At 58.4% G+C, this 12,316-nt stretch overlaps 1 protein-coding gene across 1 annotated transcript in view; it reads left to right on the plus strand.

Annotated features, from left to right (window-relative positions):
- The window catches only part of GUCY2D (guanylate cyclase 2D, retinal), a 30,192-nt gene that overhangs the window by 7,345 nt on the left and 10,531 nt on the right, over nucleotides 1-12,316 (plus strand). Inside the window, exons 6-13 of the mRNA XM_071420018.1 lie at nucleotides 771-881; nucleotides 1,623-1,706; nucleotides 2,412-2,492; nucleotides 4,564-4,740; nucleotides 5,700-5,856; nucleotides 6,753-6,902; nucleotides 8,597-8,745; nucleotides 10,880-11,043. Coding sequence (XP_071276119.1) covers nucleotides 771-881; nucleotides 1,623-1,706; nucleotides 2,412-2,492; nucleotides 4,564-4,740; nucleotides 5,700-5,856; nucleotides 6,753-6,902; nucleotides 8,597-8,745; nucleotides 10,880-11,043 — 1,073 coding nt within the window. The remainder of the gene's footprint in view (nucleotides 1-770; nucleotides 882-1,622; nucleotides 1,707-2,411; nucleotides 2,493-4,563; nucleotides 4,741-5,699; nucleotides 5,857-6,752; nucleotides 6,903-8,596; nucleotides 8,746-10,879; nucleotides 11,044-12,316) is intronic.

Genomic DNA, 12,316 nt, shown 5'->3' on the forward strand with positions numbered 1-12,316 from the left:
CAATGGGGACAGCAATGGGGACAATGGGGACAGCAATGGGGACATTGGGGACACTGGGGACACTGGGCGGACACTGGGGGGACATTGAGGACATTGGGGAGATGGGGGACAGTGGGGACATTGAGGACATTGGGGACATTGGGGACACTGGGGGCACTGGGGCATTTGGGACATTGAGGGGACATTGGGGTCATCAGGGGGACATTGAGGACAGCGAGGAGGTTGGGGACATTTGGGGACACCCAGGGGACATTGGGGACACTGGGGACATTGGGGGGATTGGGGACATTGGGGACACTGGGGGGACACTGGGGACGCCAATGGGGACACTGGGGACATTGAGAGGGTTGGGGACATTGGGTGGGGGCATTGGGGTCAGCAATGGGGACACTGGGGACACTCAGGGACATTTGGGGGGGGCATTGGGGACACCATGGAGGAAACCCCGGGGGGGGTGGGGACATCAGCAGGAACCTGTGGGGACACTTGGGGGACACCGAGGGGGCCACGTCCCCACGGCCCTGAGGCGTCTCTGGGGCCAGAGAGACCCTGGTGTGACCTCACCGTGACCTGTCCCGGCTGGTGACCCCTGGGTGACCCCCGGGTGACCCCCGGGTGACCCCAAGGCCAACCTGTCCCATGGGTGACCCCTGATGACCTCTGATGTCCCCATGGGTGTCCCTGGGTGACCCCTGGGTGTCCCCATGGATGACCCCAGTGTGACCCCCGGGTGACCCCCGGGTGACCCCCGGGTGGCCCCTCCCCCACAGGTGGACAGCAGCCAGGCCAGCCTGGCCGGCCAGAGCGGGGGAGGGGACACCAAGAGTGGCCCCGGCAGCGCCACCCCCGGCCCAGACACCACCAACGTGGCCGTGGCCGAGGTGAGACCCCGCCCCCTGCGCCCGGCCCCGCCCCCTCCGCCTGGCTGGCTCCGCCCCCTCCTGCCCATTTCCCTCCCTCCCCGACTCCTCCCCCCTCTGCCCTCCCCACCCACGGGGGCGACAAGGCGAGGGGACAGCGGCTCCGCCCCCTGGGCAATGATTGACAGCTGATCCGCACAGCCAGGGGGATGATTGACAGCTGATCTCAGCCCCTGGGGATGATTGACAGCTGATCCACACAGCCAGGGTGATGATTGACAGCTGGTAACCACACCCAGGAGATGATTGACAGCTGACCTCAGCCCCCCCCAGGCAATTATTGACAGCTGATCCACACAGCCAGGGTGATGATTGACAGCTGATAACCACACCCAGGGGAATGATTGACAGCTGATAACCACACCGAGGGTGATGATTGACAGCTGATCCCAGGCCCCCTTGGGATGATTGACAGCTGATCCATGCCCCTGGGTGATGATTGACAGCTGATCCAAGGCCTTGAGCAATGATTGACAGCTGATCCCCACCCCTTAGCAATGATTGACAGCTGTGTCCCACTATGGGCGCTGATTGACAGCTGGCCCCGCCCCCGGGCAGTGATTGACAGCTGATCCCCACCCCTTAGCAATGATTGACAGCTGTGCCCCACTATGGGCGCTGATTGACAGCTGGCCCCGCCCCCGGGCATTGATTGGCAGCTGGCCCCGCCCCCGGGCAGTGATTGACAGCTGTTTCCCGCAGGATAACGCAGCAGCGAAGGGCAGCAGCAACCTCCCCCTGCTGCTGCTGCTCTTTAACCAGCAGGGCCTTGTCGCCTCCGTGCAGGTAAGAGCCAAAACCCCCCAAATTCACCCCAAAAACAACCCCGGCGCCCCAAAACCCACCCAGCTGTCCCAAATCCCCCAAACTCACCCCAAAACTGACCCAAATTCACCCCAAAACCGACCCAAAACCAACCCAAAACCTCCTGCCAAACCCCAAACCCCAAAACCATCCCAGATACCCCAAAACTGACCCAAACTCACCCCAAAACCCCCCAAAACTGACCCAAATTCACCCCAAAACCCAAACCTGATCCGAGCCACTCCAAAATCCCCCAAACTCACCCCAAAACCCACCCCAGGCACCCCAAAACCCCCCAAAACCATCCCAGGTGCCCCAAACCCCACCTGAGTCACCCCAAAATCTCCCAAACTCACCCCAAAATCCCAAACCTGATCCAAGTCACTCCAAAACCCCCCAAACTCACCCCAAAACCCCAAACCTGACCTGAGTCACTCCAAAATCCCCCAAAGTCACCCCAAAGCCCTAAACCCGATCCGAGCCACTCCAAAATCCCCCAAACTCACCCCAAATCCACCCCAGGAACCCCAAAACTCCAAACCCACCCCAGGCACCCCAAACCCACCCCAGGCACCCCAAACCCACCCCAGGCACCCCAAACCCGCCCCAAACCCACCCCCGTTCCCCCCAAATCCCCCCTTTTCCCCAAAACCGCCCGGATTTACCCCAAACGCGCCCTCCCCGCAGGGTGACTGGGTGTGGCTGAAGAAGTTCCCGGGTGACCAACACACGGAGGTGAAACCGGCCACCAAGCTGACCTTCTGCAAGGTGGGGACACCCGGGGACACCCGGGGACACCTGGGGACACCTGGGGGTCATGGGGACACCTGGGGGGCGTGGGGACATTCAGGGGTCATGGGGACATTGTTGAGTTTTGGGGACATTGAGGGGTCATGGGGACATCGTTGAGTTTTGGGGACATTGAGGGGTCATCATCATCAAGGTTGGACCATGGGGACATTCAAGGGTCTTGGGGACATTGTTGGGTCATCGTGGTCAAGGTTGGACCATGGGGACATTCTGGGGTCATGGGGACATTCAGGGGTCAGGGGACATTCAGGGGTCATGGGGACATTCAGGGGTCATTGTGGTCAAGGTTGGACCATGGGGACATTGAGGGGCCATGGAGACCTTGAGGGTCATGGCGACATTGAGGGGCCATGGGGACATTGAGGGGCCATGGGGACATTGTTGAGTTTTGGGGACATTCAGGGGTCTTGGGGACATCTTTGGGTCATTGTGGTCAAATTGAGGGGCCATGGGGACATTGAGGGGTCATGGGGACACTGAGGGGTCATGGGGACATCGTTGAGTTTTGGGGACATTGAGGGTCATGGGGACATCGTTGGGTCATCATGATCAAGGTTGGACCATGGGGACATTGAGGGGCCATGGGGACATTGTTGAGTTTTGGGGACATTGAGGGGTCATCGTCGTCAAGGTTGGACCATGGGGACATCGTTGAGTTTTGGGGACATTGAGGGTCATAGGGACATTGTTGGGTCATTGTGGTCAAGGTGGGAGCATGGGGACATTGAGGGGTCAGGGGACATTGAGGGGTCATCATGGTCAAGGTTGGACCATGGGGACATTGAGGGGCCGTGGGGACATTCAGGGGTGTTGGGGACATCTTTGGGTCATCGTGGTCAAGGTTGGAGCGTGGGGACATTCAGGGGTCAAGAGGGACATTGAGGGTCATGGGGACATTGAGGAGTCAGGGGACATTGTTGGGTCATCGTGGCCAAGGTTGGACCATGGGGACATTGAGGGTCATGGGGACATTGTTGAGTTTTGGGGGCATTCAGGGGTCATGGGGACATCTTTGGGTCATCGTGGTCAAATTGAGGGGCCATGGGGACACTGAGGGGTCATGGGGACATTGAAGGGTCATGGGGACATTGTTGAGTTTTGGGGACATTCAGGGGTCTTTGGGACATTGAGGGGTCATCATGATCAAGGTTGGGTCATGGGGACATTGTTGAGTTTTGGGGACATTGAGGGGACATTGTCATCAAGGTTGGACCATGGGGACATTGTTGAGTTTTGGGGACATTGAGGGTCCTAGGGACATTGCTGGGTCATCGTGGTCAAGGTGGGAGCATGGGGACATTGAGGGGCCATGGAGACCTTGAGAGTCATGGGGACATTGTTGAGTTCTGGGGACATTCAGGGGTGTTGGGGACATCTTTGGGTCATTGTGGTCAAGGTTGGAGCATGGGGACACTGAGGGGTCATGGGGACATTGAGGGGTCATGGGGACATTGTTGGGTCATCATGGTCAAGGTGGGGCCATGGGGACATTCAGGGGTCATGGGGACATCATTGGGTCATCGTGGTCAAAGTTGGAGCGTGGGGACATTGAGGGGTCAAGAGGGACATTGAGGGTCATGGGGACATTGTTGAGTTTTGGGGACATTCGGGAGCCATGGGGACATCGTTGGGTCATCGTGGTCAAGGTTGGACCATGGTGATCCATCACTGGGTCATGGGGACATTGAGGGGTCAAGAGGGACATTGAGGGGTTGTGGGACATCGTTGGGTCATCGTGGACCATGGGGACATCATTGGGTCATGATGGACAACACTGGGTCACGGGGACATTGAGGGGCCATGGGGGACATCGTTGGGTCATGATGGACCATGGGGACACCGTTGGGTCATCGTGGTCAAGGTTGGACCATGGTGATCCATCTTTGGGTCCTGGGGACATCATTGGGTCATCCACATCCCCACCCCACCCCGGTGTCCCCGCCCCACCCCGGTGTCCCCGCCCCACCCCGGTGTCCCCACCCACCCCGGTGTCCCCACCCACCCCGGTGTCCCCTCCCGGTGTCCCCAGCTGCGGGACCTGCGTCACGAGAACGTGAACCTGTTCCTGGGCTTCTTCCACGACTGCGGCATCTTCGCCATCGTGTCGGAGCACTGCTCGCGCGGCAGCCTCGAGGACCTGCTGCGCAACGAGGACATGAAGCTCGACTGGATGTTCAAGTCCTCGCTGCTCATCGACCTCATCAAGGTGACCGCGGGGGTGGCCTTGGTGGCCGCGGGGGTGGCCTCGGTGGCCGTGGGGGTGGCCTTGGGGGTCTGGTGGCCATGGGCGTGGTCATGGGGCTGTAGGCTACGCATTGTAGACCACGGTGGTGATTGTTGACCATGGCCTTGTTGACCATGGCCTGGTTGACCATGATGTCGATTGTTGACCGTGGCAATCATTGACCATCACGTTGATCACTGACCATGACGTTGATGCTGACCATTGCAATGGCTGATCATGGCATTGTTCACCATGGCCGTGTTGACCATGGCCGTGTTGACCATGACATTGATAGTTGACCATGGCCATGTTGACCACACCATTGATGTTGACCATGGCCATGTTGACCACACCGTTGACGTTGACCATGCCATTGTTGACCATGGCCATGTTGACCACATCGTTGATGTTGTCCATGACCATGTTGGCCATGGCCGTGTTGACCACACCATTGATGTTGACCATGGCCTGGTTGACCATGCCATGTTGACCATGGCTATGTTGACCACACTGTTGACGTTGACCATGGCCATGTTGACCATGCCATTGATGGTTGACCGTGCCATTGTTGGCCATGGCCATGTTGACCACACCATTGATGGTTGACCATGGCCATGTTGACCACACCGTTGATGTTGACCATGGCTGTGTTGACCACACCGTTGACGTTGACCATGGCATTGACGTTGACCACACCGTTGACATTGACCATGCCATTGATGTTGACCATGGCATTGACGTTGACCATGGCCGTGTTGACCACACCGTTGACGTTGACCATGGCCATTGACGTTGACCATGGCCGTTGACGTTGACCATGCCATTGACGTTGACCATGCCATTGACGTTGACCATGCCATTGACGTTGACCATGCCATTGTTGACCATGCCATTGACGTTGACCATGGCATTGACGTTGACCGTGGCCGCGCTGGCCGCAGGGCGTGCGGTACCTGCACCACCGGGACGTGGTGCACGGGCGGCTCAAGTCGCGGAACTGCGTCGTGGACGGGCGCTTCGTGCTCAAGGTCACCGACCACGGCTACAACCAACTGCTGGAGGCGCAGCGCGTGCCGGCCCCGCCCCCGCAGCCTCACGGTGAGGGCGGGGCCTGGGCGGGGCCACATGGGCGTGGCTTCATGGGGGGGTGTCTCATGGGTGTGGCATCATGGATGGGGCCAGATGGGCGTGGCCTCATGGGTGAGGCATCATGGGTGTGGCATCATGGGTGGGGTCTCATGGGTGTGGCTTTGTGGGTGTGGCCTCATGGGCGTGGTCTCACAGGTGTGATTTCATGGGTGGGATGTCATGGGTGTGGCCTCATGGGTGTGACCTCATGGGTACGGCCTTATGGGTGTGGCCTCATGGGTGTGGCCTCAGGAGAATCAATGGGGACTCTGTGGGGGCGTGGCTTTGGGGTGGGTATGACCAATGGGGCGGAGCTAAAGAGAAGGGGCGTGGCTTCACTGAGGGAAGGGGCGCAGCCTTAAGGAAGGGTGTGGCCTGTGGAAAGGGACACACCCTTTGATTTAGGGGCGTGGCTTGGTTTAGGGGCATGGCTTGGTTTAAGGGCGTGGCTTTTGCTTCAGGGGCGTGGCCTATGGGTGTAGATGGGGCGTTGAGAGGCGGGGTGCATATTGGGGGCGTGGTCACACCCAACCACACCAAATTAAGGTGGGATCTCCTTGAAGAGGGCGTGGTCTGATGATGTGGGCGTGGCCTGTCCATTCATTGGTGCCAACCCCCCTGGATGGAGGCCATGTGAAAGGGGGCGTGGCTGTATGAAATGGGCGTGGCTTATAGAAAAGGGGGCGTGGCCTGATAGTTACCAGTCGTGTGTGGGCGTGGCCTCAAGCTGGGCATGTCTGGGGGGTGGGGGGCCACACCCTTAACCACCCTCCCATTGGATTATACATTGGGGTGGGCGTGGCCTAGAGGGCTGGGCGTGTCTCGTGGTGGGGGTGGGCGTGTCCGAGCGTGGCCCCGCCCCCCAGAGCGGCTGTGGACGGCGCCGGAGCTGCTGCGGGACGAGGCCCTGGAGCGCCGGGGCTCCTTCCGGGGCGACGTCTACGGCATCGGCATCATCATGCAGGAGGTGATCTGCAGGAGCCCCCCCTACTGCATGCTGGGGCTGCCCCCCGAAGGTGAGGGACCCCAAAAATGACCCCAAAAATGAATTCTGCACCCCAAAAAACCCCCTGAGACCCCTCTCCATGCTGGGGCTGCCCCCCGAAGGTGAGACACCCCAAAAACTACCCCAAAAACGAATTCTGCACCCCAAAAAACCCCCCCGGGACCCCAAAACCGAGTTCTGCACCCCAAAAAAACCCCTGAGATCCCTGAGAGCTCCCTGAGATTCCCCCTGCATGCTGGGGCTGCCCCCCGAAGGTGAGACACCCCAAAAACGACCCCAAAAATGAGATCCTCACCCCAAAAAACCCCCTGAGACCCCCCTGCATGCTGGGGCTGCCCCCCGAAGGTGTGCACCCTAAAACTGACCCCAAAACCCCAAAACCGACCCCAAACCTGACCCCAAAACTCCAAAACCGACCCCAAAACCGACCCCAAACTGACCCCAAGTGACCCCGTACGACCCCAAATGTCCCCAAAGTGACCCCAGTGACCACGAGTGATCCCAAAGGACTCCAAACTGACCCATAACTGACCCCAAATGACCCCCCATAACTGACCCCAAATGACCCCCCATAACTGACCCATAACTGACCCTGAGTAACCCCAAGCTGACCCTGAGTAACCCCAAATGACCCCAAGATGACCCATAACTGACCCATAACTGACCCCAAAACCCCCCATAACTGACCCATAAATGACCAATAACTGACCCCAAACCCCCCCATAGCCGACCCATAACTGACCCCAAACTCACCCATAACTGACCCCAAAACCCCCCATAACTGACCCCAAACTGACCCATAACTGACCCATAACTGACTCCAAAACCCCCCCATAACTGACCAATAACTGACCCCAAACCCCCCCATAACTGACCCCAAATGACCCCAAACTGACCCCATAACTGACCCATAACTGACCCCCCTATAACTGACCCATAACTGACCCCAAGCTGACCCATAACTGACCCCAAAATCCCCCCATAACTGACCCATAACTGACCCCAAAATCCCCCCATAACTGACCCATAACTGACCCATAACTCACCCATAACTGACCCCAAATGACCCCCCCATAACTGACCAATAACTGACCCATAACCGACCCATAAATGACCCCAAAATTCCCCCATAACTGACCCATAACTGACCCCAAAACCCCCCATAACTGACCCCAAACTGACCCATAACTGACCCCTCTATAACTGACCCATAACTGACCCCAAGCTGACCCATAACTGACCCCAAAATCCCCCCATAACTGACCCATAACTGACCCATAACTGACCCCAAAATCCCCCCATAACTGACCCATAACTGACCCATAACTGACCCCAAATGACCCCCCCATAACTGACCAATAACTGACCCATAACCGACCCATAACTGACCCCAAAATTCCCCCATAACTGACCCATAACTGACCCCAAAATCCCCCCATAACTGACCCCAAACTGACCCATAACTGACCCCAAATGACTCCCCATAACTGACCAATAACTGACCCCAAAACCCCCCATAACTGACCCCAAATGACCCCAAACTGACCCATAACTGACCCCAAATGATCCCCCCATAACTGACCCATAACCGACCCCAAATGATCCCCCCAAACTGACCCATAACTGACCCCAAAGTGACCCCAAACGACCCCAATTGCCCCCAAACGAGCTGATCTGACCCCGGCTGCCCCCGGCTGCCCCCAGAGATCATCGAGAAGGTCCAGCGGCCGCCCCCCCTGTGCCGCCCCGCGGTCTCGGCCGACCAGGCCCCGCTGGAGTGCATCCACCTGATGAAGGAGTGCTGGAGCGAGCAGCCCGAGAAGAGACCCACCATCGACCAGGTGTTCGACCAGGTGAGACCAGTACGGGACTGGTGAGACCAGTATGGGGTGATGGGACCAGTACGAGACCAGTATGGGGTGATGGAACCAGTATGGGACCAGTATGGGACAATGGAACCAGTTTGGGCTGGAGCCAGCAGCCCGAGAAGAGACCCACCATTGACCAGGTGTTCGACCAGGTGAGGGACAGGTGGGACAGGTACGGGGTGATGGAACCAGTATGGAACCAGTATGGAACCAGTATGGGACAATGGAACCAGTCTGGGACCAGTATGGAACCAGTATGGGACCAGTATGGGACAATGGAACCAGTTTGGGCTGGAGCCAGCAGCCCGAGAAGAGACCCACCATTGACCAGGTGTTCGACCAGGTGAGACCAGTACGGGACCAGTATGGGACTGGTATGGGCCATTGGTACCAGTATGGGACTGGTATGGGGTGATGGGACCAGTATGGGGTGATAGAACCAGTATGGAACCAGTATGGGATCAGTTTGGGTTGGAGCGAGCAGCCCGAGAAGAGACCCACCATCGACCAGGTGTTCGACCAGGTGAGACACCTGGGGACAGGTGTGGGGTGATGGAACCAGTATGGAACCAGTATGGGACAATGGAACCAGTACGGGACCAGTATGGGACTGGTGAGACCAGTATGGGGTGATGGGACCAGTATGGGACCAGTATGGGGTGATGGAACCAGTATGGAACCAGTATGGAACCAGTTTGGGCTGGAGCGAGCAGCCCGAGAAGAGACCCACCATCGACCAGGTGTTCGACCAGGTGAGACACCTGGGGACAGGTGTGGGGTGATGGAACCAGTATGGGACCAGTATGGAACCAGTATGGAACCAGTATGGAACCAGTATGGGACTGGTAAGACCAGTATGGGACAATGGAACCAGTATGGGACCAGTATGGGACTGGTAAGACCAGTATGGGACAATGGAACCAGTTTGGGCTGGAGCGAGCAGCCCGAGGAGAGACCCACCATCGACCAGGTGTTCGACCAGGTGAGACACCTGGGGACAGGTGTGGGGTGATGGAACCAGTATGGAACCAGTATGGGACTGGTGAGACCAGTATGGGACAATGGAACCAGTATGGGACCAGTATGGGGTGATAGAACCAGTATGGAATTCTGTGGGATTCCATGGGGTCTCCACGGGGTTCCATGGGGTCTCCATGGAGTTCCATGAGGTTCCATGGGGTTTCCATGGGGTTTCTATCAGGTTCCATGGGGTTTCCATGAGGTTCCATGGGGTTCCATGGGGTTTCCATGAGATTCCATGGAGTTCCATGGGATTTCTATCGGGTTCCATGAGGTTCCATGGGGTTTCCACGGGGTTCCATGAGGTTCCATGGGGCCTCCATGAGGTTCCGTGAGATGCCATGAGGTTCCATGGGGTTCCATGAGATTCCATGGAGTTCCATGAGGTTCCATGGGGTTTCCATGGGGGTTCTATCGGGTTCCATGGGGTTCCATGAGGTTCCATGGGGTTTCCATGGGGTTTCCATGGGGGTTTCCATGGGGGGGTTTCCATGGGGTTCCATGGGGTTTCTATCAGGTTCCATGGGGTTCCATGAGGTTCCATGACATTCCAGGAGGTTCCATGGGGTTCCATGGGATTTCTATCGGGTTCCATGAGGTTCCATGGGGTTTCCACGGGGTTCCATGAGGTTCCATGGGGTTCCATGGGGTCTCCACGGGGTTCCATGGGGTTCCTATCAGGTTCCATGAGGTTCCATGGGGTTCCATGAGGTTCCATGGGGTTTCTATCGGGTTCCATGAGATTCCATGGGGTTCCATGGGGTTTCCATGAGGTTCCAAAAGGTTCTATGGAGTCTCCATGGAGCCCCATGAGATTCCACAGAGTTCCATGAGGTTCCATGGGGTTTCCATGAGGTTCCATGGGGTTCCATGAGGTTCCATGGGGTTTCCATGAGATTCCATGGGGTTTCCATGAGGTTCCATGGGGTTTCCATGAGGTTCCATGGGGTTCCACGGGATCTCCACGGGCGTCTCCACGGGGTCTCCACGGGGTTTCCCAGGGGGTTTCCATCGGGTCCCACGAGGTTCCCACGGGGGCCCTACCACGGGGGTCCCACCTGGGGCCTGACCCCACGCCCCCTTGGCTTGGCTTGGGCAGTTCAAGGGCATCAACAAGGGCCGCAAGACCAACATCATCGACTCGATGCTGCGCATGCTGGAGCAGTACAGCAGCAACCTGGAGGACCTGATCCGCGAGAGGACCGAGGAGCTCGAGATCGAGAAGCAGAAGACCGACAAGCTCCTGACCCAGATGCTGCCGCCGTGGGTCACCCTGGGGGTCCTGGGGGGGCTGGGGGTGGGTGGGCGTCACCCCACGGGTCCCACCTGCAGGTTTGGGGTGGAGGGAGCTTCTGATGGTGGGCCTGGCCTGAGGTGTGGGGCAGGAGAGGACAATGGGGCAGGAGAGGTCAAGGGTGGTCATCAGGAGGAGGTTGGGGTCAGTCTTGACCCATTGACCCCACCCAGATCTGTGGGGCAGGAGAAGACAATGGGGCAGGAGAGGTCAAGGGTGGTCATCAGGAGGAGATTGGGAGTGGTCTTGACCCATTGACCCCACCCAGATCTGTGGGGCAGGAGAGGACAATGGGGCAGGAGAGGTCAGGGGTGGTCATCAGGAGGAGGTTGGGGTCAGTCTTGACCCATTGACCCCACCCAGATCTGTGGGGCAGGAGAAGACAATGGGGTGGCCACCAGGAGAACGTTGGGGGTGGTCCTGACCCACTGACACCACCCAGATCTATGGGGGAGGAGAGGACAATGGTGGGGCTGTGGGGCAGGAGAGGACAATGGGGCAGGAGAGGTCAGGGGTGGTCACCTGGAGGAGGTTGGGGGTGGTCTTGACCCATTGACCCCACCCAGCCTTGACCCATTGACCCCATCCAGATCTGTGGGGCAGGAGAGGACAATGGGGTGGCCACCAGGAGAACGTTGGGGGTGGTCCTGACCCACTGACACCACCCAGATCTATGGGGCAGGAGAGGACAATGGGGCAGGAGAGGTCGAGGGGTGGTCATCAGGAGAAGGTTGGGGGTGGTCTTGACCCATTGACCCCACCCAGATCTGTGGGGCAGGAGAGGACAGTGGTGGGGCTGTGGGGCAGGAGAGGACAATGGGGCAGGAGAGGTCAAGGGTGGTCATCAGGAGAAGGTTGGGGTCAGCCTTGACCCATTGACCCCACCCAAATCTATGGGGCAGGAGAGGACAATGGGGCAGGAGAGGTCAAGGGTGGTCATCAGAAGGTTGGGGGTGGTCTTGACCCATTGACCTCACCCAGCCTTGACCCATTGACCCCATCCAGATCTGTGGGGCAGGAGAGGACAATGGGGTGGCCACCAGGAGAACGTTGGGGGTGGTCCTGACCCACTGACACCACCCAGATCTATGGGGCAGGAGAGGACAATGGGGGAGATGTGGGGCAGGAGAGGACAATGGGGCAGGAGAGGTCAAGGGTGGTCACCTGGAGGAGGTTGGGGGTGGTCTTGACCCATTGACCCCACCCAGATCTATGGGGCAGGAGAGGACAATGGTGGGGCTG

This window comes from Agelaius tricolor, unplaced genomic scaffold (assembly GCF_023055355.1).
Source record: "Agelaius tricolor isolate 1412-34295 unplaced genomic scaffold, bAgeTri1.0.p SCAF_120, whole genome shotgun sequence".
In the NCBI taxonomy this organism is placed as follows: domain Eukaryota; kingdom Metazoa; phylum Chordata; class Aves; order Passeriformes; family Icteridae; genus Agelaius; species Agelaius tricolor.